This window comes from Epinephelus lanceolatus, chromosome 1 (genome assembly GCF_041903045.1).
Source record: "Epinephelus lanceolatus isolate andai-2023 chromosome 1, ASM4190304v1, whole genome shotgun sequence".
Classification (NCBI taxonomy): Eukaryota; Metazoa; Chordata; class Actinopteri; order Perciformes; family Serranidae; genus Epinephelus; species Epinephelus lanceolatus.
The window spans coordinates 9,801,778-9,826,660 of NC_135734.1; the positions used below are offsets into that span (position 1 = coordinate 9,801,778).

Sequence of the window (24,883 nt, forward strand, 5' to 3'; positions counted from 1 at the left end):
GCGCAGTCTCCAATAGTCACACAAAGACGTACATCACCGACTGGAGCCAAAGAGAGGAGGGTTGTGTTAAATGATCAGCGGGTACAGCTCCAGAAAAAGCAGGTCCCTTCTGCTGTGTGACTGTGAGATATTTTGTGGTTAATTTGATGTTTAGTTCAATGTGTATATATTCATTTAGGTGTTTATTACTTTGACATAGATGTTTAGTTGAACAGTTATCCAGTTTTTAATAATGTCAAAGATTGTTAATTTCTGACAGATTAATTTAAAAAAAAAAAAGAATTTGTAGGAGGTTGGATATTGGCCAGTTAATCAGCTATCAGCTGTTTTCTCTACAATACTGCACAGCCCTGAAAGGGAAGTGTTCATATACCTCATTGCATCCTGGGTTGTCTACTAGCTGGTGGCTGCTGGCATGTAGAGGCTGACCCGCATTCACAGGGTTAAGGACCACTTTATCTCCAATCACCACCTGTAAGAGCAATATTTAAAAAATACATGGCTCATACTGCATTCAAATGATTTTTCATTTTAGATAAAACAAATAAAATCAACAGGAATGTTTCTGCTACTCAGGAACAAGACATGAAACTATGCAACATGGACTAGAATGTAGGTGTCCTGTAAATACAGACTCATTTGGTGAAGGGCAAGAGAAGATCTTGAAACAAGATGAAATACTGCTGCTCTGAGAGCCACTGTGTGGGATTGAGCGCTCCATTTAAATTCCAACCCAAAAGTAGGGCACTTCCCAGGATATCAGCCATCATTCTTCCAATTCCCTTTCTTCACAAGGTTAACATAACACGCAGCTAATGGGAGACCTGGAGACACTGGATCATGCTAGCCTCCAGGTGTGCACTAGGGGGAGTTGTGGACCGTACCGTGTGTGAAAGGACAGGATCAGACAGATAATCATTAAGGTGTAGCCCTGACCCTGAGCATCTCTCTCTAACCAGAGGAATGTCAGCAGCAAGAGTCAATAAAAAGTTTTGGTCTGATCATCAGTAACTTATTTGTGTTTGCTCACACTGATGACTGCACACGTTTACAGACAAATTCAAGAAGATCCACAGTATGTTGGCCGGCAACTGAGAAAAATACTACCTTCTGAGAGTGTTTCAAACCTCACACTTGTTTTAGTTAAGGTGTACGGTTTAACAAGTTACGTCCATGACTAAATGACATAACTCTATCAACTTCCATCAGCTAATATTAGAAACTTAACTGCCTCAGGGGAGCGCTGCTGCCATGAGAGGGTGTACTTTATTTTGCAATGGTGTTTGGATAGGTAGTGCATGTCAAGTGGCATCCATATGTTTGCCAGGATGCAAGGTTTCCTAGCAGAACATTGCATTGTCACAAGATGATTTATACTGTTGTCTTCACCTGTCAGTGATTTAATGTTGTGGCTGATGTGTGCATATATATATATATATATATATATCTTTTTAATTCCCTCTAAACAAAAGGAAGGGCACACTGCAGCCTGACCTGGTGCTTAGTTGGGGCTAATTGTCTTCTAATCTATAATTCTTTCTGTCTTATAAAACCAAGCTACACATGAGTTCATATTCTTCTGTTTTCAACTTGTCTAAAAATACATCCTTAATTTCTCTTGCTGATCATAATTAACTTGAATCCTACACCCTGCTCTACCCACACTGTCTCCTAGGGACCGCAGCTTGTAGAAGGGCTGGATGTAGAACCAGGATCCCTCGTTTCCCGCTGAGTCCAGAGTCACTCTCATGGCATTCTTCTCCAGCAGTGCAGGTAGGCGCTTGTTCACTGTCAGGTATTTATTGCTTTTCAGGTGCAGCAACTGTTGGCATAACAGGAAACAGCGTTACATGATTGAAAGACAAGTAATCATTATCACTGACATAATGCAGACGGTGGAAACAATAAGAGGTTGGAGCAAAGACAAAAATATGTCAGTGTAGAACTACTTGACTCGAGGAAACACTTCACTGAAAATATGCATCTTCAGAACAGTTTGGTGTCTCTATTTGTTCTCGAAGTTATTCAAGCACTTGAAATATCTTGTTCTTAAATGCTTCTCATGACCTCTGTTGATTCGCCCATTTAATCACCAGTTCCCACCCCTGTCAAAAATAATCTATTCCCAACTAGACTGGAATCATATAAGCTCTGCACATTATTGGGGCACACAGCCAACTTGACTAAATGCCAAACTTAATCTTAATATATGGTTTTAGAACCAGTGAATGTGCATCACAAAGTAGACCAATTGAAGCTTTGCTGCAAAATAATGATGCAACGATTGTGCAATTCCGGGCCACCAATACAGATGTTTAAAAGAACAATGTGGCCAACAGCCAGAGCCAATGTTTTGTTGTTGTTGTTGTCATTTATTCCCCTTTTGTGCTAGAGAAACAAAGAAATCCTCAATAAAAAAACAGAACTGTTTTAAAATCATTCAGCCCTTTACTACACTATCTTTGAAAAAGCACAAATTCAATCGTTTAATTAGGCTTGGGTGGTATTACAATACAATACAGGCGCTCCTCTCTTTACTAAACTCATCATATGCAGTGCAAATCACGCGCCACCAGAGGTCAGTCTCCAGTCTCTACTGGTGGAACAGGCACCTCGACTCAAAGTGGTGGGGATAATGTTACAGCACTGTAACGCCAGGGCCACACTGGACGCGGAAGCGCTGCGAATAGCCTCGAAGCGCCGAGAAGCAAAGCCAGTTTCCTTTCGGCACCCATGTTAACCGATTGTGTCATCCACACCGGCCATGCCGTGCAGGTCTGCAGCCGGCCCTGCAGCGATCGTTTTGGCGTCTGGTCTATTTTTTGAGCAAGGGACGAGCGAATGTGTCAAGCCAGGCAGGAAGTCAAACAAAGGAACAACAACAGCATCCGGTCAATTTTCAGAATAAAACAAATTTCAAAATAAAACACCCTGTTTGACAAATGCGATGTATATATGTGTGTGTATGTTTATATACATATTAGTCAGTGGTATCTAAACAGAGCGCGAGAGAGATGAACACACACACTCACACCCACACCCACAAACACGCACCCACAAGAAAGAGAGAGAGAGAGAGAGAGAGAGAGAGAGAGAGAGAGAGAGAGAGAGAGAGAGAGATACACAGAGTGGGCCGGCTATAGGGGGTGGGGGTTGGGGGACACACACGCAAACAGAGAGAGATACCCATGATGGAAAAACAGCCCCAAATGTGACAGAGACAACAGCTGGGAGCAGAAGCGCTTGTCGACCAGCGTGGAGAAATGTGCGTCTGATGTGAACGGGCTCGCGTGAGAAGTTCGGTGCGCTGCGCTGCGCAGCACTTCATTGGCAGTGTGGCCCTGGCGTAAAGGGGAGGTTGGGCAGTGTGAGGGTACCGACACATACAAAACTGCCATACACTGTATACCCTGGTGAAATTTCATGAAGGTATGAAAATGTACATACCACTCACGCCTACCTTTAATATAATCTTCTTTCATGTAAAAAAAAAAAAAAAAAAGAAAAAAAAAATCTATTAAATAATTAAATAAATGCTTATTTTTACTTTGTAATATATAATTTCCTCTCTAATATGAATTTTATATTGCTGTGAAAACATCAACAAATTTCTCCTTCAAAAAGCTGTATTTATTCAAGTTTCTCACCAAAAACTACATTTTACAAGATTATGATTGAACCCATCATGATAACATCATGTAATTCACCTTGCCCAACAGTCATTTTTACTGAATAGAGCTTGAACAAATCATAACATAACTCACTGCAGCCTCCATTAGCTGTTAGTTTCTGCCACCTGCAGCTAACAGCTGACATTAAGTAGCTCTCCTCCTTAAACACAGTTTTGTTGTTTTCATGGAAAAAAGGGTGTATCCCCTGACTCATTGATAACGAGTTTACTGCTTCCCAAAGACGGCATCCCAAGGAAGACCTCTGTTTGACCTAAACACGTTATCTATTTTCCCTGTGACAACGGGACAGCGGGTTGCCGTTACTCTTTTTTGCCTGTGCAAAATTGATGTGACACAACAGAATGGCTTCGGCTACTGCCATCAGTTAATGTTATGTTTTTTGCTGCTAATGGCAGTCAACAACGCAAATGTTTGGCTGATGTTCTGCGAATATATTGGTGCATCCCAAATGAAAAAAAGGCAAGTGCACCTCTTTGTATTAGTTAATTGTGAAAAATAATTTCCTATGGCAAACCAGGAACCAATTAGCACTCACTATTACTAGTATGACAGTTCACTGCAACTACAACATCCAACACTGCATGTACTGTCTCCCTTGTACACATCACTGAGCAGGAATGCATGACCATTCTTGGTTTCAGATGATCTCATACCTGTGTGCAAACTATTTCTGGGCAATACGCAGAGCGAGGTAAGACATTACAACAGACAACTTTACAGCACACCTTTGTGCTGTAGCAGTTATTTAAAACTGCTCTCCGATTACAACATAATTACAGTCAACATTATCAAGCACACAGTGTCATATATAGCGCTAAACGTTGCTGCAGATCTATTAACCGAAGCACCTTATCTCATAGGTTCCTGAACACACCTGAATGACATTTCCATACTGGATGACTGTTCCCAGCAGCTTGCGGTTTTCAGACTCATTCTGCTTCTTCTCCAGGTCAGCAGCATGCTGAAACACAGAGCAGGGAGCACAGATGCTCAAGCAGAAACAGAAGGCGTTTAATACTATTTCTGGAAAGAATGATGCTACAAACGCATTTCTCATAAATACAAGGCTGTAGCTTAATGTCACTGATACACCAATCCATTATTTTCACCACGACAAAAGTCAAAGAGCAGACAAACTGAGGTAAAGAGGACACTTACATGGAGTTTGGTGAGGAGGACTGTGTCAGTAGTGCTGTTGCCTCCAGGTTTTGCCGCCTTCCAGAACTGTTTCTGTGCTGAGTATCTGTTCATGGGACACAGTTTGAAAAGGCAGTCTGTGGAAAGAAGACAAGAGAAAAACCAAACCTCATCATTTACTGTTCTGAACAAAATACCAGACTGCCTGACCTCATGTTAAAGAAACGCAACTCAAAAGACTATAGCAACATTTTGGGAAAATCGGTCCACCGGTAATATTAGTCATATAGTAAATGTGTAATCTGTAAGTATAAAACACCTTCTACAAACATAAAATAACATTAATAAACAAAACTGCAAAAACAAAAACAAATTCCACTAATACAAACATATCTGTAAATACATTCATGGAATACTTCACCCACAAAATGACCACTTGTAAACCAATAAGTTATGCAGTGTTACTTTCAATTCCTAAAGAAAACGTTTTTCGTGCATGCCTCCATGGAAAACATGTTGATATATTAATTGATTGGGGGCCAATAAATGACAACAAAAAAACGATATGAAAACATCCGTTTACAAACTCTCAGCCTCTCTTCAGCCCGGCCTTGTAGAGCAAGTAAAAAGAGCGTAGATAAGTTTCACTTTCAGTTCAGTTTTAAATACTAAAGTTTTAGCACTCCGCAGCTCTGCTCTGGTATGTTCACATTTGGCAGAATGTAAATAATATTTCCCTTATTAATGATGAATTATTTTACCCACCTGCAATCCATCTGTGCATCACTGTGTGTTAGCAAAGTGAACACATGTTGTGAGCCCGTCTATGTAGTCTCGTCTTACTATCTGAATAATGTGCCCTTTAAATAACAGTACTAATAAAAATACTCTGCCATTGACTTCATACAAGATATTTGTCAATGGTACAATCACTTTCTGCTCCCTAACAATAGCAATGAGCCTGACCAGTCATCATTTTAAAGCCTACATGCCCATGGGCACACAGATGGGAACAAGTACATCAGCTACTTACAACATGAGTGTGCTTGCAGTTAAAATAAAAACTTCATCTGTCTAAAACTAGCAATGATAGTTGCGCTGCACTGTGTGTGGTTTTGCACCAGATGTAAGATAGGGCCTTTAGTCCTCCTGGTTCACCTGCTCAGCTGCCGAGTAATAATATACTGATTTACAATATTTGGGGGAAAAAATCTCTGCTAACCTGAAAGTGCAATAGGTGTGTTGGCAATCTTGTAAAGATATTTTTGCTTTAAAGACAGGACAGTTGATGAGGGGGGGGAGACAGAGAGAGAGAGAGGGGGGACTGACATGCAGCAAAGGGCCGCGAGCCGGATTCGAACCCGCAGCTGCTGCAACGCTGCAATGCCTCTGTACATGGGGCGCCGGCACTATCCACTACGCTACCGACGCCCCAGCTGTAACACTTATTTGATCATAATTTTTGGGTCTGTCTGACCTTTCTCAGGTATATACAAACAGTATAAACAAATAGTGTCTGCCAGAAATACGGATATTTAATTTGTTAATGAAATCTAATTTGTCCTTGTGTAGCTTTACTTCCTCTGTTTAAACTGGAAGTAAACACTGTAGGAAACTGTACTACCAAACATCACTATGCAGGACTTGAATATCTTAAAACTGTGTCCTTAATTAGTCGCCAATGTATTCATACATATACAGTAAAGCTAAGTATATGCAAACTGGTACAGGGAACCTGATGAGCTAAAACCAGGGTTAAAAATAGCTACTGTGGCTGCCTCCATCTGAAATGTGGCCAACACAAGAGTCTCCAGGGTTTAGCCATCATGGACCATGGAGTGGAGGACAGAAAGAGAGGAGGCCAAGGACCAACAGAGAAAATGGGGCACTGGGAGAACATCTGTCTGACAGGAATGAGGAATTGGGGTTATGGAGAAAAAAAGAAGATAAAGTGGGACGTATGTAAATTTCATGGGCAGGAAAGTATTTGGCAGAGAGGACGTTTATAGCACAAGGCTGGTAAGTGAATAATGCAGGTAAATTAATGTACTTGTTAAACTGTCAGCTAACAAATGCAGTTCTGTATTATGCATTCATTATTTTTGTTGTAGTCGTCCACAGTATAACTTGGTTTAAACTGCTAAACCAACTTTACAAAGACAAATCCAATCTTCTTCTGACACCAAACTCACAGCCATTACGACACACCTGGTACACATATAACTGAGTAGACCAGCCTGCAGGTACAGTAGTTAAGGACTGTGACTGAATCTGAACAACTGAATCACCCTCTGTTTAATAAAAAGTAAACTACTTACTGTCCTTTGTTTTATGTTTAATGTGGAATTAATACTCTATATGTTGACTTTTCATACCATGGCTGCTTCATGCCATGGTATGAATACTACTTTTACCCTACAAGCCTACAGTATAATGTGACGCATTTTATGGGTGTGAAATTGCAGTTGTGACTCTAAACTTGTCAGTGAGGACAGGTTTCCAATATCGGGAGTAGTGAAGGAGTGAACAATAGTTCTTTCTTACAGAAAACAATTTGACTTGTCATAGCAGCAAAGCACAGGTGTCACTAATAACACCAACGATGGCTCTGTTCTGTTCAAGTGTTCCAGTGAGAGTGACAGTGAGCCAGCATGCTCAATACGGGAACCTGAAACTGAAGCAGCTAAATGGAATTCAGACATCTGACACCCGATTATTTACACCTGTACTTTTTCTACTGTGACAAGTAAAAATGTCTGTCATGAAAAGGGTTTACAGAGTGACTTTAGACACAGCCGCAGTTTATAAATCAGTTTCTGGACACTTAAGACCCAAATGTCCTGCAGAGAGCCTCACTGTAACAACTCAAATTCAACAAGCACATACCCCAGCAGCATGGGACACAGTGGGCTGGTGGCCAGAGGAAGTGCTGGGTCTAACCTGTGTAACGGCAGCAACAGAAAGTTTGCTGATCCAGCGGGGAGTCAGGGCATTCTGGGATCAGACGCCTGACGACCCCCATTAACTACCATCACAGATATGACTTAATTCTTTAGGAAACACTGTTGTGTGTCATCACAGGAAAATCTGCTCTAATAACATTAACAATGGTTCCATTCCACTTAAGAGTCAGTGAGCAATACCAGTGAGTCAATGTCACACAGGGTTTTGTGACAAATAAACAGAAGGCAGTCGTCATTGATGGTATTAGCTACACCTGTGTAAGTCTGATCGTCTGCTATGAAAAAGCTCTGCTGGTATGAGAAAATGTTATACTTTAGAACAGAGATTGTCCCACAAATAATAAATAAACCTCACCACCTCAGAAATACTTAACTGAAGATGCAAGCTTTAAAGTTTGAATCTGACTACTAACAGTAGTCTTTAGAGACAGTTTAAAGTTTGTCGTTTGTTCCTTCACAGTGAACAGAGACAGTGGTAATCTTGGACTCAAAGCAGTTACACATAATTTCAACTGGGCTTTCACAGTTTAAAAAAGGCAAAACATACCTGCACCATAATTCACTTTCCCACTTTGTAAGAATATGCTTCATATGTTCCAAACAGTCACATGCTCACAAAATTATGACCAAAGAACACTGCTTCTATGTTAATCCTCAGGCACCCACAAGAGGGCACGTGTTGTTTTGCACATGTAAGACCAGAGTGTGTTTTACTAAAAACAATTTCCTGATTATTCTGAAAAGTCCACAAAACCCGATGTCAATGGTTGTCATTAGAACCACTTAACATCAGAGAAATATCCTTATCTTGTATTTTATGAGTGTATTATTATTATTAACATCTTGAAGTTTACATCCTGCACAAAACCAGCATAAAAATCATACACAGCACTCCTGCAAAGTTCCCAAGACACAATACAAACACAGTCTGAAACACAATCAAAATGCAGTACACAGCACAACTGACAATGTGCATCCTAATCCAACATGTGTCTATATTATTTTTAGATTATTTACAATGGAACAGTAATATAACTTTGGCTTGATGTTAACCCTAACCCTAACCACATTTACCAAATGGAACATGTGTGACAACATCAAGCCAAAGTTATATTACTGCCCACTAAGTGATGGTTTTATTTTGCACACAGAGATCAGAAATACTTTATTGATCCCCGAGGGGATGTGTAAAGGTCTCCTGCATGTTACGTCTTACTCTTTGTGGATACATAAAGACAAAACTAATCTTTACCAAAGCATCAGCATGCAAACAACCTGTATATAAAAGTATTATATAAAAATACACACACACACACACTGCAATTTACTATATGTGTAACCACTCAGATCAGAGAGACAGAAGAAAGGTGAGATATGCTGTTCTACAGCTTCCTGTGATACAGCCATCCATTATCTTCCGCTTATCCGGGGCCAGGCTGCAGGGGCAGCAGGCAAAGCATTCTAAACATCCCTCTCCCAAGGAACACTTTCCAGCTCCTCCTGGGGGATACCGGGGTGTTCCCAGGCCAGATGAGATATGTAATCCATCCAGCATGTTCTGGGTCGACCTCAGAGCCTCCTACCAGATGGACATGCCCAGAAAACCTCGAACGGACAGTAAGCAGGAAGCATCCAGACCACAAGCCCGAACCACCCCAACTGGCCCCTTTCGATGTGAAGGAGCAGCAGTTCTACTCCGAGCTCCCTCTGGATGTCAGAGCTTTTCTCACCCTATCTTTAAGGCTGAGCCCAGCCACCCTCATTCAACTATCTATTATATAATTCTTTCCGTCAGTACCCAAAGTTCATGACAATAAATGAGGGTTTGGGTGTAGATGGACCGGAAAATCAAGAGCAGACTGGAACCCTGCCTGCAGCAGCTCTAAAGCTGCACCTATCAACCTGTCAATCTCATGCTTCATTTTATCCTCTCCTGAACAAGATATCCTTGCTTGAGGCAATAACTCAATCCCAACCCAGGAGGGGCAATCCACCTTTTTCTGGCCTTGGAGGTATTGACTCTCAGCTCAGCATCTTCACACTCGACTGCAAGCCACCCCAGTGTGTGCTTGAGGTTACAGACTGATGAAGCCAACAGAACCACATCATTTGCAAAATGCAGGGACACATGGGACACTGTCCTCCCCCAGCTGTGTCTTGAGATCCTCCATGAATATCTCAAACAGAATCTGTGACAAGGCCAGCACCCATTGAAAACCTGTTTGACTTTGTGGTGAGTATACAGACACAGCGTTTACTTTGGTTATGCAAGGACAGCATGGCTTGTAGCATCGGCCCGGGTAACCCCGACTCCATGGGGTACATGGTCATAAACCTTTTCAAAGTCCACAAAGCACATGTAAACTGGGTGGACAAACTCCCATGACCCCTCCAGCACCCCCACAAAAGTGAAGAGCCGCAACCTGTGGTGGGGTTAGACATGTCCTCATATTACCTATAAATCATTTGAATGCTGACTTTACTCATCAATGATCTGTAATTTAAGTGTCAATGTCTAAATGTGCCATAATATGTAATGTGGAAACTATGTTATAATACTTTTTTCATTACAATAATAATCAACACAACCAAATAATAGAAACAGTGCAACATGTTGCACCATGCATTTTACTTTTTTTTGAGGGGTTGCATATCTGACAAGTTCTCCTTTTGCTTTTGCATGGTCATGGGTGACTTGTCAATAGCACATTTAGCTTATTCTGGGGGCCTCTGCTGTTACTGCTGTTTTATGGTGTGAAGCCACAGCTTTGAATATGATTTGAATAGCTCAGTTAGAAACAGACAAGTAAAGTTGCTCTTTGCATGCCCAAAAGGAAAGGCAGTGTGCTGTTTAAATCCATAAAACAGTATTACCTATCTGCTGTTCACCCAATCTACAGAACTCTTGCTGGTACAGAAAACTGGCACATAGGCCTCTAAATACATGAAGTCAGTACAGCTAGCAGCAGCTAACAGTGAGTAACAGCTTGCATTCGTACCTTTAGTGCCTCAGTCTTGGTAGAACATGTATGATATGGTCATCCTGGTATCCTGGCATTTATTAGCAACACATCTGGAACCTCAGCCAAAAAAAAAATGATTTAGGGGATGGGTGGCTCTATTGTTGGGTACCTTATCTGATGACTGGTGCTACTCTGTGGGTACATCCCAAGTCCCTTAAAATTACTGCTAACCACCTTACCTAGCCACCTTACCTAACTGTTTAGTCCCTCCCACTTAGTAAAACATGCAAGGAGTCAGGAGTTAGGAGTGAGGAGCGAGGATTGCTGATTAAGAGACATGAGACGGCTTTACTCTGAAGCGTCACGTAAAGCGATGTCATTTTCTGATGATGGCAGCTGGATCTGCTGCATAACGGAGCTTGGCATACATCCCAAGTCACATTATATTCACTGATCAAAGCCGTAATCCCCACCCCCCGCCGTCATGACTTTGGTCATACACGTTTGCATGTATTACCATTGTTATTGAGTCATTTGCCTAAGTTTGTCGCAAATAAAGAACGGTCTGTAGCCCTGCCACTGTCACTGTGATGAGCATCATTATCATTATTATTATCATCATCACTATTATCACTATTATTAAATCTACTCGCCATCAGTCAGCTGCTGAGTGAATAAGACATATCAAACCTGTCAGTCTACCTCAATCAATTAAATTTTATTTATAAAGCCCAATATCACAAATCACAATTTGCCTCACAGGGCTTTACAGCATACGACATCCCTCTGTCCTTTGGACCCTCACAGCGGATAAGGAAAAACTCCCCCCAAAAAAACCTTTAACGGGGAGAAACGGTAGAAACCTCAGGAAGAGCAACTGAGGAGGGATCCCTCTTCCAGGACGGAGAGACGTGCAATAGATGTCGTACAGAACAGATCAGCATAATAAATTAACAGTAATCCGTATGACACAATGAGATGGAAAGAGAGACGGAAAGAGAGACAGAGAGAGAGACAGAGAGAGAGAGGGATGCAGGACAGACGGTAATGACAGTAGCTTACAAAAGCATTAATGAAAGTAATAATATTAATTAATATTAATATTAATAATTAATATTACCTACAAGCTATTAAACATTATTCCACTCATATGACATGCAGGACAATTAATGATGGGCAAATGTGTTTGTGTGTGTGTGTGTGTGTGTGTGTGTGTGTGCGTGCGTGGTGTTATATCAACACGTGTGGTTCTGGACATAAGCAGCTGCACATTTAACAGCCACACATCACCAACTGTCCGCTGAACAACGCAACCGGTTGTGAATGAAATAAACTTAATTACAACATGACAGTCTTGCACGAAATATCATTAACGTTACTCTTTGTAGTCACGTAGGCATGTGAATTACAGCGTTTCATTGCAAAGAATGCATGTAACGGGTACACTTCCGCTGTTTCTCCGCCATCTCGTTCAAATGAGCCAGATGTAAGGGGTGGGTATTTATACGTCAGGGCCTCAAGCTGAAAAAGACTTCCTGTTAGGAACCTCTCGTGTTACCTTACTCATCGCATCTAACAGATCCCTCCTAACTCCTAACGCTAACTCCTTACTGGCGGGAATAAGAGACATGAGACGGCCTTAAAGATGGCGGACCTCGAATGACTTCCGGTTCAAGTAAGGAGTTAGGAGTTAGCAGTATAAAATTAAGAGACTTGGGACGTACCCAGTGTCTTTCTACATGAACTGGTAAAATCAGTTAGCCATTTTCAAAGCAATATTAGGCAACTACCAGAGGTTCATGAGTTCAAGTCAACTGTGTTGAAAACTGGCACACTGGTGTGTCAGTCAAAAAAAATGCTGAATCTTTAAGGTCTGCAGGGTAATAGTCTTCAAAATCATGACAACCAATGCAAAGAAAAATGAGAGCAACAAAAACAGCAGCAGGTGTGAACTAGCAAAGTCAAAGCCCTAAAATGTGCAGTATTAAATTAAACTAAAATTTCAGAATAATTGGGCCATAAAGTCATACATTCGTCTCAAATCAACAAAGAAAAAATAATGATTTGAATCGCAGCCAACATGCCTCTTTCTCAATGCCTCAGACCAGTATGTCGCACGCTTGCGTGTGTGCACGTGTGTGTGTAATAAGCACACAAAAAGTACACCATTAAGAACAATCCAGTCTTGTCACTTAAGATTTAATTTTAGTGGCATGAGCAGTTCTAAGAAGATGCCGTCCACTGAGTGGTTGTGAAAATTACACTCTTGCATGAAACCTAATATTAGGGATGCACTATGTTGGATTTTTTGCCGATGTCCGATATGCCAATATGTAACAGCTCATTTGACTGACAACCAATACTGATAGATATATACACTTCTTTCCCTCCCTAAATTTACTTAGGGTTGGGTACCGTTCATAATTGAACCAATACGGTACCAGTACCGGTATCTGGAATTCGGTACTGGTACCTTATTTCGGTACTTTTTAACCCTATGGGCCCTAGGCCTTTTTGGGGTATTTTTACTGCCTTTACTTTTAAGCTCATATCGCAGTCATTATAAAGGCTACATACACATGTTATATCTTGTGTTTTTTCAGGACAATCTGGGCTAAACAGATTTGCCCTCATTCCATGTCCTTCTATGTGCCTGTATTTTATATTAATTTTTATATCAATGAAAAAAACAAATCTGTGTGCCTAAATTCTTACATTTTCACATGTATCTCAGCATGGCAAGTTGGAAGTTGACATATTCTGCCATATATGAAGAGGGGAGACTTTCTGGAATCTGGCAATATAAGAACCATGATGCTGGGACATTCTGTCACTTCACAGTTGTCCAAAATATGTGGTTTGTGCCAGGCTGACATGTTTGCCAGTATTTTTTCATTATTGCAAGAAATTCCATTGACTCATTCACAAGTCAAAAATGTGTTTTATCTGAAAGAAACATGCAATATTTACATCTAAGATCACAGAAAAATAGTCAACCAAGTGCAATGATGTCCTAAAAGATAATATTTGTTTTTCAGTTTCAGTTATATATTGGGGGGGCATTTTGGGCATTGGTGGGGGGGACGTGTCCCCCTCAATGTTTATGGTGACTTCGGCCCTGTCAGTATGCATAATTAGGCTGCAGTCGTCTGGGTGCGCAAAGGTGAAGTGCGCTTGTCTTGTCATACAAAGTTTGATGGAGTGTCAACTGGACAATATGGAGATATTTGCATCTTGAAAGCCGGACTACAAATGTGGATAGACAGGGACAAACACACACAAGCCTAAGACGTGGTAAGATACAATATTCCTCACTATATGAAGTGACTGATAACAAGATCTGTGTAATGGATTGTAAAGAAATTCGTCAGGTTTTTATTTTGTAGACAATTGATCTGGATTTATAGCGTGATGGGATGACAACACAATGATGTGTGTGGTCCTGCGCTTTCATGTAACATGCGTGGCATTTCTGTGCGAGCCTGCGTTCACGAGTAATCCATCCAACAGTAATGTGTGTGCAAAGATGTATGAAAGCTCTGTTATACATCATTTTATTGTAAATTTATCAATTTTTTTCGCTGTGAAAACATTGAATTACCGACAAGTGCTTGGCCTTGTCGGAAAGCTACAGTTCTGCCATTTCAGGTGATATGCCTGGTTTCTCGCTATGACGCACGGTCATGAAGAAAATCCACAGAGAAGAACGGGTGTGAATTTGGACACACTATGCGTTGTTCGGGGCCATAGTCTAAACTTCTCATTTTCAACATTTTATTGAGAACATTTAGGAACAGTGCTGCACGTTAACTTTTGTCTGCACATTTTTTTTTGTCACCATTGTTGCTGAGTCTGAGGCGCGAGTCATGCGCTCTCGCTCCGCCTCCACCTCAGGTACCGAAAGTTGGCACCGATTCATTTTAAGTGAATCAGTACTCGGTAGTACCGACGTGAATCGGTACCAAGTACAAAAAGTACCGAATTTCGGTACCAAACCCTAATTTTACTAACCATCAAGTCTATGGTGAAATTGACATCATATTATGCATGAATACCCTTATTGTGATGGCCCACCAGCAGATAGAGACTTGAAATACAATACTTTCCAGTGTATGTAATATTCATTCATTGTGCTAAATAAGAAAAAGCATGTTGGCTGGTTCGTTTTTGAAAGCCGATACCAATACCAGTGACATGCCAATGTTATTGTGCATCCCTACTTAATATGGCCCAGAAAAGTGTGCATGCTGACTCAGTTAGTTCAAAAGTAAAGTAATTTTGTGCTCTGCAGTGTATTACCTTCTTTTTTGTCTTGATTTAAGTGGCTGGCTTAGTAAGAAAGACAAAACCTACCTTACGGTTAGTGCGTTATGCAGAAAGCAAATTCTGTAAGGCAGATCATCAATTTGAGAGAACAAGGAAATGCATCTTATTTCATGAATGAACTCATTCTAAGATTGTTTAAAATAATGTTGTTTACATCTCTTTTGGTCATGAATTGATTAAGATCCAGCAGGGCACAGTGTGCCATTCAAACATTAAGGCTGTCTTGTAGTCCAGCAGTCGTGTAACTGTTGTGTCAGTTCTAGGAAGAATCCACGTGTAATAATCCCACTTCTGATGAACAGCCATACTCTGCACCTGCTGTGAGCCAACTAGCAGCGTATACTTACTAGAGCTGCAAAATCATATGAACAGGGCACATGCTGGCATACTGTCACAACAAACTGACACAGCAGCTGTCTCATTACAAATCACCATTTCCAGATACACATAGAGTAACCAGAAAAATAGAGACAGCTGTGAGAAATAATGCAATGCAGTGCAGTCAGTTCTCTGGTGGTGTTGAAATGGACCACAAAACACTGTTAAGTGTGTAAACACATTAACATGTGCTGCACTCTACAACACTACAAAAATACAAAATACAGCCTAAACAATTACCATGCAGTTTAGCACTTTTCTGATTCCCAACAAGGGAAAACCACTTTTGGGAAGACGGCAAACATGTTTATTGTTATTGTCATTTTCAGCCATAACTGTAACCTTTAAATATATATTGGTCAACACGATGGTCAAACCTATTTGACATTGCTGCCGTGCTTATTGTATATACTGTGTTGCTTTGTTAGCATCAGGCACATAAGTTAAACAATGTACTGCTATGATTATGGGGGCCGCGGCAAAACGTATTTTAACCTACCTAAAAAGACCCACCCAAAAGAAAGATCAGTTTAAGTGTACACTATATTTGGAATATTTTTTCCACTTCACCTTACACACTAAACAATGGAGGCAGTGATAGACAATGATAGTTAATTACTTTTTTTTTGTTAATGGAGTCTCATGGCCTTAAGATTACAGCTTCAGTTACCTGTAGACAAGGGGTGTCTGACAGCAAGGTTAAGTGCTGAAAACATTCCAAATAAAGCTTACACTTAAACTACTGATTTTGATTTTAGGTGGCTAAAAAGTAATCAGTAAAGGCAGTGTTTGCTCAGCTCCCTTTCATTTTATGTACATGATGTGGGGGGGTTCTACACAGAAGTTTCTGTACAGAAACACTGTTATTCGGTCTATTGCTTTCCTCCCTTTCACCTGTGCTAAGGTGGTGCATACTGTAGATGGGACACTTCACATTTACCATCCATCACATGTGCATTTATAGAGATCTTAAAGGTCCAGTATGTAGGATTTAGTAGCAGTGATGGTGCAGAACTGAAACTTCTCCCATGTGCCAAGCATGTAGGAGAACTACTGAGGCTGAATGGCCCTATCTAGAGCCAGTGTTTGGTTTGTCTGTTCTGGGCTACTGTAGAAAAAACATGGCAGACTGCGTGGAAGATGACCTGCTTGGTATACTGATGTAAACAGCTCATTCTAAGAAAACACATTTTCAGATGATTATACACTAATGAAAACATAATTATGAATATTATATTTAATTTCTTCCAATATATGCTTCTAAATCCTTCAAACTGGATCTCTAAAACCAGTATAAATGTTACTGGCTAACAACATCAGCTGGCTGATGGTTATTTGCACCTACAGACCATTGGCATTGGTTCCCAACCTGGGGTACAGACCTCCCAAGATGAAGTGGTGTCCGAATATGGGACGGAAAAGGAAAAACATTTCTGCCTGTTTTGTTTTTTCTTTTAACATTTTCAGACTTCATTGAAATCTTTGCTGTAGCTTGAGATACACCAGCGTTTTACCTCATTGGGACTCTGCAACTCTTCGAATGAAACAACTTCAGAACTCTTTGGCCAACTGGTCCCAGCTCAGACACACTTTTGTTAAAAAGGTTTGTGAATGGGCCATGTGTAGAACCAGTGTCACAAGGGAAAAATAAAGCAGCTGACATTCTTTCATTGTCTGTAAATAAGCACAGCACTTAATCAAGCAATGAGTCAAACTTGTCACCTAACCAGCTTTCATACTAGCAGGTCACCATGCCTCAAGAAACCATTCATTTAGATTGTAATTAGTCCAAAGTAAAAGCAATACATTCATCATAGAAGACAATAGTTTAATGGGTAAGGAGAGCTGAAACAACTCAACAATAGAACTGCTCTTGGTCTTCACAAAACAAAAGATAGTGTATTTTTAGTTGCTCGCTGGTAGCTAATCTGTGCTCTGTCAGGTTAGAGCCTGTTATTAGATGTTAAGATGTAATGGCAGGTTGCTGACGTGGGCTTGGTACTTAACTCTGCCTGGCATTCTGCCTGAAACTACATATCAAAACACTACATGTGGTAGTTACGAGGCTATTACTTATTCCTCGACAACAAAAAAGAGCCTTGATAGAAATCTGAAAATGTCTGCCATGTGGTTGGGGAAACTTTTCACCCTAAGCCAAAAAAATAAAAATGTCTATCTCAGGGATTTTCCTGACTCAAAATGGAGCGGAAGTGGTATCATACGATCATGTGTTCACACATGCATGTGTACCACGATTTCAGCAGGCTCAGGCAAACACTTTTTACGAGCAACATATTTTAGGAATTCTAATAATAATATGAATGAAAAAGACGGTTATTAATAAATCACAGCCAAATTGCTACAGTCGTTCATTCATTCATTTTCTGTAAACGCTTATCCTGTTAGTGGTCGCGGGTGTCCTGGAGCCTATCCCAGCTGTCACTGGGCGAGAGGCAGGGTACACCCTGGACAGGTCACCAGACTATCATAGGGCTAACAAACAGAGACAAAAAAACATTCACACTCACATTCACACCTATGGGCAATTTAGAGTCACCAATGATCCTGCATGTCTTTGGACTGTGGGAGGAAGCCAGAGTACCTGACTAATACCCACGCTGAAAAGGAAAGAACACGCAAACCTCACACAGAAAGGCTTCCCCACCCTAGGGTTCAAATCCCTCGCTGTGAGGCGACAATGCAAACCATTGCACCACTGTGCTGTGGCGTTTCCTCACATTTCATCGGTGTAAATGTAGTTGCCATACAGAACAATCTTTCAGGCACACATGTAGAGGCCCATGGAGCAGCGCTCATAAATGTTGACTGCTGTTTGCGATGCAATTACAAACTCCTGCTGGCAGTGTGAAACTAGATTTGAACACTGAATAGCAGGGAAACGATTTTTGTTTGCTTTGGTGATATTTTTTTTGATGAATTACTTTGTTCCCTGCTGAGTTGGCAAAGACATTGCCAGTGGCACACCAGGCTGGTTCCCGCTTTGCTGTGGATGGTACTAATGATAGTAATCAAATTCTTAACTCTGTTCATTTGTTTTTACAAACGTATTCTGACTGACCCATTTTAAATAAATTTTTTATATCAAAATTTTACTGCAAATTCTCAAGAGGGGACTATAAGGATTTTCCACATGCATGCAACTGATATAAACCAACAATGTCAAACAGCATGCTGTCGAAAAGGGCTTCTCTTCTAAGTCATTCACTTTTTTGGTCCTTTTAAGTCAAACAGCCAACAGCATTTAGTATAATCTCCATTTTCAGTCATGAATGGCTTCAGACAACATCATTCTGTTTCAGAGATTCAATGAAGGTCCACCAACTCTTTTTTTAGCTTTTTAAAGACCAACCCAAATAATATGTAAAGAAATGTTAAATGATATCAAACGGTGTTAAAATGTCCCTAGCAATGTGACAGAATACAGTCCTCTACAGTCAGTGCATCATCCTCTTCGTGATTATCATCACTTAAGGATGACACTCAAGAGTGCACCAACTATGACAATGACAGGGACATGTTACATGAGGTCCTGCAAGTCTTACCATGTGTAAAAACTGCATTTAATCAATTTGGAAAGCGCACTGTTCATAGGAAATGAAAGTGACACTGGCAGTCTTAACTAATTAACGAAAAACTTCCCTCAGATACCTGCCAAAACATCTACAAATGATTTGCTAGGAAGTGGCAGCTAATTTGATTCATTTTTTAGCTACTACATTAGCTATTACCTTTCAGATGATCAACAATTTCTATTACAGACTAATGGCAGGGTCGGAATTTGCCATAAAAACTGGACAAGTTTATGTATCTATCCTGTCTTGTGTACAACACACAGCTGTTGGTCATGGAATAGTGTGCATATGCCAAATGTTTCACCAGGCCCTTTCTTTCCTAATAAGCAGCATGTCTGAAGGCAAATCAATTATTCAATTAAATAATTGCTTCCAATCAGATGATGTGCCAATATAACCAATGCCATCTCTAAGTGGTTTCAGGAATACAAAAGTGACTTTATTTAATCCAATGCTTCCAAATTTTTATGCAGTGAACAAGGCTCCAGACATGGATGCACTGGTGGACGTAACCCTTTTTTTTTAATAGAGGCGCATCAGCACAGAATGTAGATGCACACAAATCTTTCACCACTGCTTTTGTGCACAATGATACATTTTAAGCATTACCTTTTTTGTCAGTTCCCATACACATTGGTATTTCCCTAACTAGAAGTGTAAGAGTAAACCGAAGTCACGGTGCTGTTCATATCCCTAGGAGTCACATACCAGTGCAAGTTCTGTGCAACCAGAATAAAATAAATGTAAGGGTTCGTTTCTTCTCATATACTGAACAAAGATTTAGCAAGCAAGCAAAGCAACACTTTTGTATTTGCACCCCTTTTTCACAGGTTAAAATTAAAGATCTAAGACTTTTTATGTACTCAGATCATTTTTTCTCAAATATTGGTCGTAAATTTGTTAAAATCTGTGTGAGTGAGCACTTCCCCTTTTCCAAGATAATCCATCCACCTGACAGGTGTGACATATCAAGTTGCTGATTAAACAGCATCATTACTACACAGGTGTGCATTAGTATAGTCACAATCAAAGGCCACTCTAAATGTACAGTTCTGTCTTTATTAGGTTTTCACATGACTAGCACCTCATTTTCTGGTCACAGATACCCCAAAGAATCGGTCAGTATCTGATGTGACCGTCATTTGCCTCTTGCAGTGCGACACATCTCCTTCACAGTTCATCAGGTTGTTAGTTGTGGCTGGTAGAATGTTGGTCTTCAATGACTGTGTGAAGTCACTGAATATTAGCAGGAATTGGGGAAAAAAAGCACCCCAAACATGCTCAGTGGGTGACGTGTCTGGTGAGTGTGCAGGCCATGCAAGAACTGAGATGTTTCCAGCTTCTAGGAATTGTGTAAAGAACCTTGCAACATGGGGCTGTGCATTATCATGCTGCAACGTGAGGTCACAGTTGCAGACAAATGGCGTGATAGTAGGTCTCAGGATCTTGTCACTGTACCTCTGTGCATTCAGACTGCCATCAATAAAATGCACCTGTGTTCTTTGTCTGTAGCTTTTGCCAGCCTATACCAGAACCCAACCACCACCATGGGGCACTCTGTTCACAATGTTGGCACTAGCAAACCACTCACCCACATGACACCATACACGCCGGCTGCCATCTGCCCTGCATAGTGTAAACCAGGATTCATCTGTGACACAAGAACACTTTTCTAAAGTGCCACACATTATTGACAGTGAGTAGCTGGCCACTCAAGTTAGTTACAATGACAAACTGCTGTCAGGTCAAGACCCTGGTGAGGACAAGGAACATGCAGAGGAGCTTCCCTGAGATGGAATCTGACGGTTTGTGCAGAAACTCTTCATTTGTTCAAACCAATTACTGCATCAGCTGTGCAGGTGGCTGGCCTCAGGTGATCTTACAGGTGAAGACACTGGATGTGCAGGTCCAAGGCTGGTGTGGCTATACGTGGTTTGCGGTTGTGTGGCAGGTTGGATGTACAGCCAAATTCACAGAGACAATATTGGGGACGGCTTGTGGTGGTGAAATGAACATTAAGTTCACAGGCAAGAGCTCTGGTGGACAGCAGTCAGCATGCCAATGGTACGCTCCCCAAAATTTGGGACATCTGAGGCATTGTGTTGTGTGATCAAACTGCACATTTAGAGTGGCCTTTTATTGTGACCATCACAAGAAAGCCCTGTGTAGTAATGATGCTGTTTCATCACCAACTGGATATGTCACACCTGTCAGGTGGATGGATTATCTTGGAAACAGGAGAACCGCTCACTCACACAGAGTTGAGAAAATCTGCAACCAAAATTCAAGAGAAATACATCTATTGAGTGCATAAAAAAGTCTTAGCTCTTTAACTTAAACCTGTGAAAAATGTGAGCAAAAAAGTGCTGCATTTACATTTTTGTTCAATTTTTTTTATTATAAAAATAAGAAACATTTCAAACACCGTACAAACACTACACAAACACTTTCCTGACACACCGTCCTCATCTTACACACAACTTGCCTTTTTGCTGTAGCGTACCAGGAACCCGCAGTGTGACTGGAACGCCAATCAGCTTGTTATGCTAACCTTGACACATGTTGCTAACAGCGTACAGCTAAAAGTTTCTGAGCAGAACTTGGTTCCACATTACATGCATCAATGTAATAAATGTCAAGCACACCGGTGCAACCAATGAAAATGTTCAGTCACACTTGACAGATTTTTAATAACGTGTGCAACAAAATCGTCACACTCTGGAGCTCTAATGAAGCACCTTTTGGTTGAGGAGGAAGGTCACAGCATCAATGTATGGTTTCAAAATCACTGTGTGCAAAAATAATGCCTTTAAGAACTGAAGCAGCTCTAAAGGCAAAAGGGGTTCTTACCCAGAGCTTACTCCACTGTTACTAATTAGTAGACATAACAGCACAAGGAACTGCTATTGGTACAGAATTATGAATGTATTTAAATGTATACTCCTGTAACACAAATGCCCCATAAAACTTAACAGAGAATCATCCAGACAACCCTTATGTAATGCAATCATCTACAACATGTGCAGCCAAATTAAAAGCTCTGGCACAAGCCAGTGTCTGTCTATATACTTGTGCAGCCTTGATTTGGATGGTTTGACCAAATACTGATGCACTAAAGGCTTCTATTGTGTGTGTTTTTCAATAATGTCTTTGTTGGAATAGGCAGCAATGCCCTCAGCAGATGAGAATTCCTTTAGCTCATACTTGGTGGGGACCTTTTGTAAAAGTACCATGAAACTGCTGGATAAGTTTGAAGAAGCAAAGTTAATGTGAAGTGTTTTTCTTTTCTTTTTCTTTTACACTTCATTTACTCTCCAAACCCTGTTTTTTCTCTGGGGGAATCAAATGCACACCTGCTTCTCCAACTGCTAAACTACAGCTGACCTGTCTGAGAGAACACCAAAGATCACGCTCGAAAATAGACAATAAGTAAAAAGATCATGTTTGACATAATACACTTAAACTGCCGGACACCCTGACCTATACCATATGACCAACATATCATTAAGTTAGAGGGAGAGATTTTGAGGCCTTACCTCTGAATTTCTTGGGTGGGTTGTTGAGGTCGCCCGTGTCTGGTTGTACCACACAGCGGTCATCCACAAGCCTGAGGACACAGCCATTATTACAATGAGTCATGTGGCTAACAGAAACCAACACACATTTGAATTATTTTGCCATTTCATACAGCTCATGTACCCAAAACCTAAAAAAATCTGACACTATCATTGATTCCAAATTGTCAGTTAAGTATCAAGTTTCTATCATGGTATTCTTGATTAACTTTTTTTTCTCAATAACATATTACACTACATGTTCACAGCAATTACAGACAGATAAACTCACAGACACCATTACAGTTACTATATCCTGTTAAACGGTATTCACGTCAAAGCTGTAAAATCTCAGGTGTATTCAACAGCTTGGCTGCATTCCACATAAACGGTCAGTTCCAGGGGCCTGGCTTACTGGGACAGTGAAGAGCCATTGTTAACAGTGTTACTAACACCTGTGCTTCTTAATTCATAAACACATGAATAACAGGATAAAGAAAGAAAGTGTTTCTAGTGTAGCTACAATAAACATCAGGTTGATCTTGAGTTCAGTATTTAAGAGTTCAGAAGTATAATTTCAAGATGTGAGTTTAAAGTTTCAAACTGCCTAAATCTCTGCAACCCACTGGAGACGTGCACACCACCACACAGGATAACCTCACCAAAATAATATGTTGGCGCTGTATGTCCCTGTAAAAAATGCAGATGTTACGTTTGTATGTTTTATATGAGTCATATCAACATTTCGTGATGTAGTATATGTACTGACATTATTTCACTAGGAGGTGAAGAGGATGGTGGATGCGTTTTCAGCTGTGAGTAAGATGTTTGCCAAACCATTGTTCGAGACCAACAAACAACAAAACTGTTGTTTGTTGTTGTTGTTTTGTAGCAACCTGTCACCGAGTTTCCAGCAGCTTTTTAGCCACCAAATGTAGCTGTTTTTAGCGACCCTTTGCAGTTTTTCCAACAGGAGTAGTGCCAAAAAAAGTGGATGTTTTTGTTCAAGACACTACTGTGTTGCCACTTGCCAGAGATTGTCACACATTCAAAATGCAATAAAGTGCAAGTAAAGGACAAAACAAAACCATGCTGCAAAAGCCTATATGCAACCGGAGCAAATGAGGCGAGTGATGAGGAAGACAGCACTGTGAGTGAGTGAGTGACAGAAGGTGGGGGCACTGCAGCAGTGTGTGTTTAACAACTCGCTGTTTGAGAAAGGAGAGATTGAGAAGATAGTACCGATACTATGGGAAATAAGTATTGAATCAGTTTCAAATATTCAGAATCGCTACGATCGATAAATCATGATTTTTAAAATATTTTACAGCCGTGAAAGTGCCCCACAAATCAGGGCAATTTTAAGCCAAAACATGATCTCTTCCTAAGCATACGCAAGTGGTTTTTGTGCCTAAACCTAACTGCACATGAATCACAGTGTTGTTGAAATGATAAGTTTCAACATATCCCCTACTCAATAAACGAACAAATGTAATGTACCCAGGGTTAGCAGAATCATACGGTGCCAGCATTTATGGGTTGTACTGGGTTGGAAAAAGCCTTTCTGAAGCCATAAAGAAATGGAGCAAAGGTAAAGGGTTTTCTCTGCATTTCTGCCCAGACATTAATATACTGAGTATTATGAAAGGAAATATGCCTTTGAGGCTGAGGACTAAACTGGGGCACACGTAAATAGACTGTATTATCATTGTACCTGTACCCAAGAGAGGAACTTGGGCTTTGTGAAAGAATGCAACAACTGTGCCAAAATCATCGTCATCTAATTTAGCACCATTATTCCACCTTGTCTTTCCACATAATATACTTAAAGTAATATGCTGGTAAAACATGTTTTTGAAATGAGTAGTTCCACCATACCCAGGAGCTCTGGGGAAACCCCTGGGAATACTATGAGATAGTAGAGCAGCAAAAATAAAACATTTCAGTAGGATGCTCAAGCTGGTCCAGTCAGTTACATCTTTTTATAGCTCATGCAGTATAACCTGCACTGCAGGAGCACTGTGATGATGAAGGGAGAAAGCACATGGTGTGAGAATCTCCTCTGTGGAAATGAAGAGCCTTGATCACACTGATGCACTGATGGGCCAAGGTCCAAAGAGGACTGGAGTTTCAAGCGTCATCTGTGTCCAAGGTCAATAACCTCCTCTTGCATTCTGGGATGCAGCATAATGGTCGTATCCCATTGTCCCAGCATCAAGACATTGGGTACTATCCTCTCTGAGCCAGCAGTGGTCCAGGTGACTGCAGCTGTCTCGC

General features: G+C 40.7%; 1 protein-coding gene across 15 annotated transcripts in view; it reads right to left on the reverse strand.

Moving 5' to 3' along the window:
* itpr1b (inositol 1,4,5-trisphosphate receptor, type 1b) overlaps positions 1 to 24,883 on the reverse strand; it is a 127,679-nt gene that overhangs the window by 94,635 nt on the left and 8,161 nt on the right. For all 15 annotated transcript variants that reach the window (XM_033627658.2, XM_033627657.2, XM_033627656.2 and 12 more), the window contains exons 3-7: positions 22,589 to 22,659; positions 4,851 to 4,966; positions 4,567 to 4,653; positions 1,664 to 1,822; positions 374 to 472 (exon numbers count right to left, since the gene is read on the reverse strand). In XM_033627658.2, coding sequence (XP_033483549.2) covers positions 374 to 472; positions 1,664 to 1,822; positions 4,567 to 4,653; positions 4,851 to 4,966; positions 22,589 to 22,659 — 532 coding nt within the window. The remainder of the gene's footprint in view (positions 1 to 373; positions 473 to 1,663; positions 1,823 to 4,566; positions 4,654 to 4,850; positions 4,967 to 22,588; positions 22,660 to 24,883) is intronic.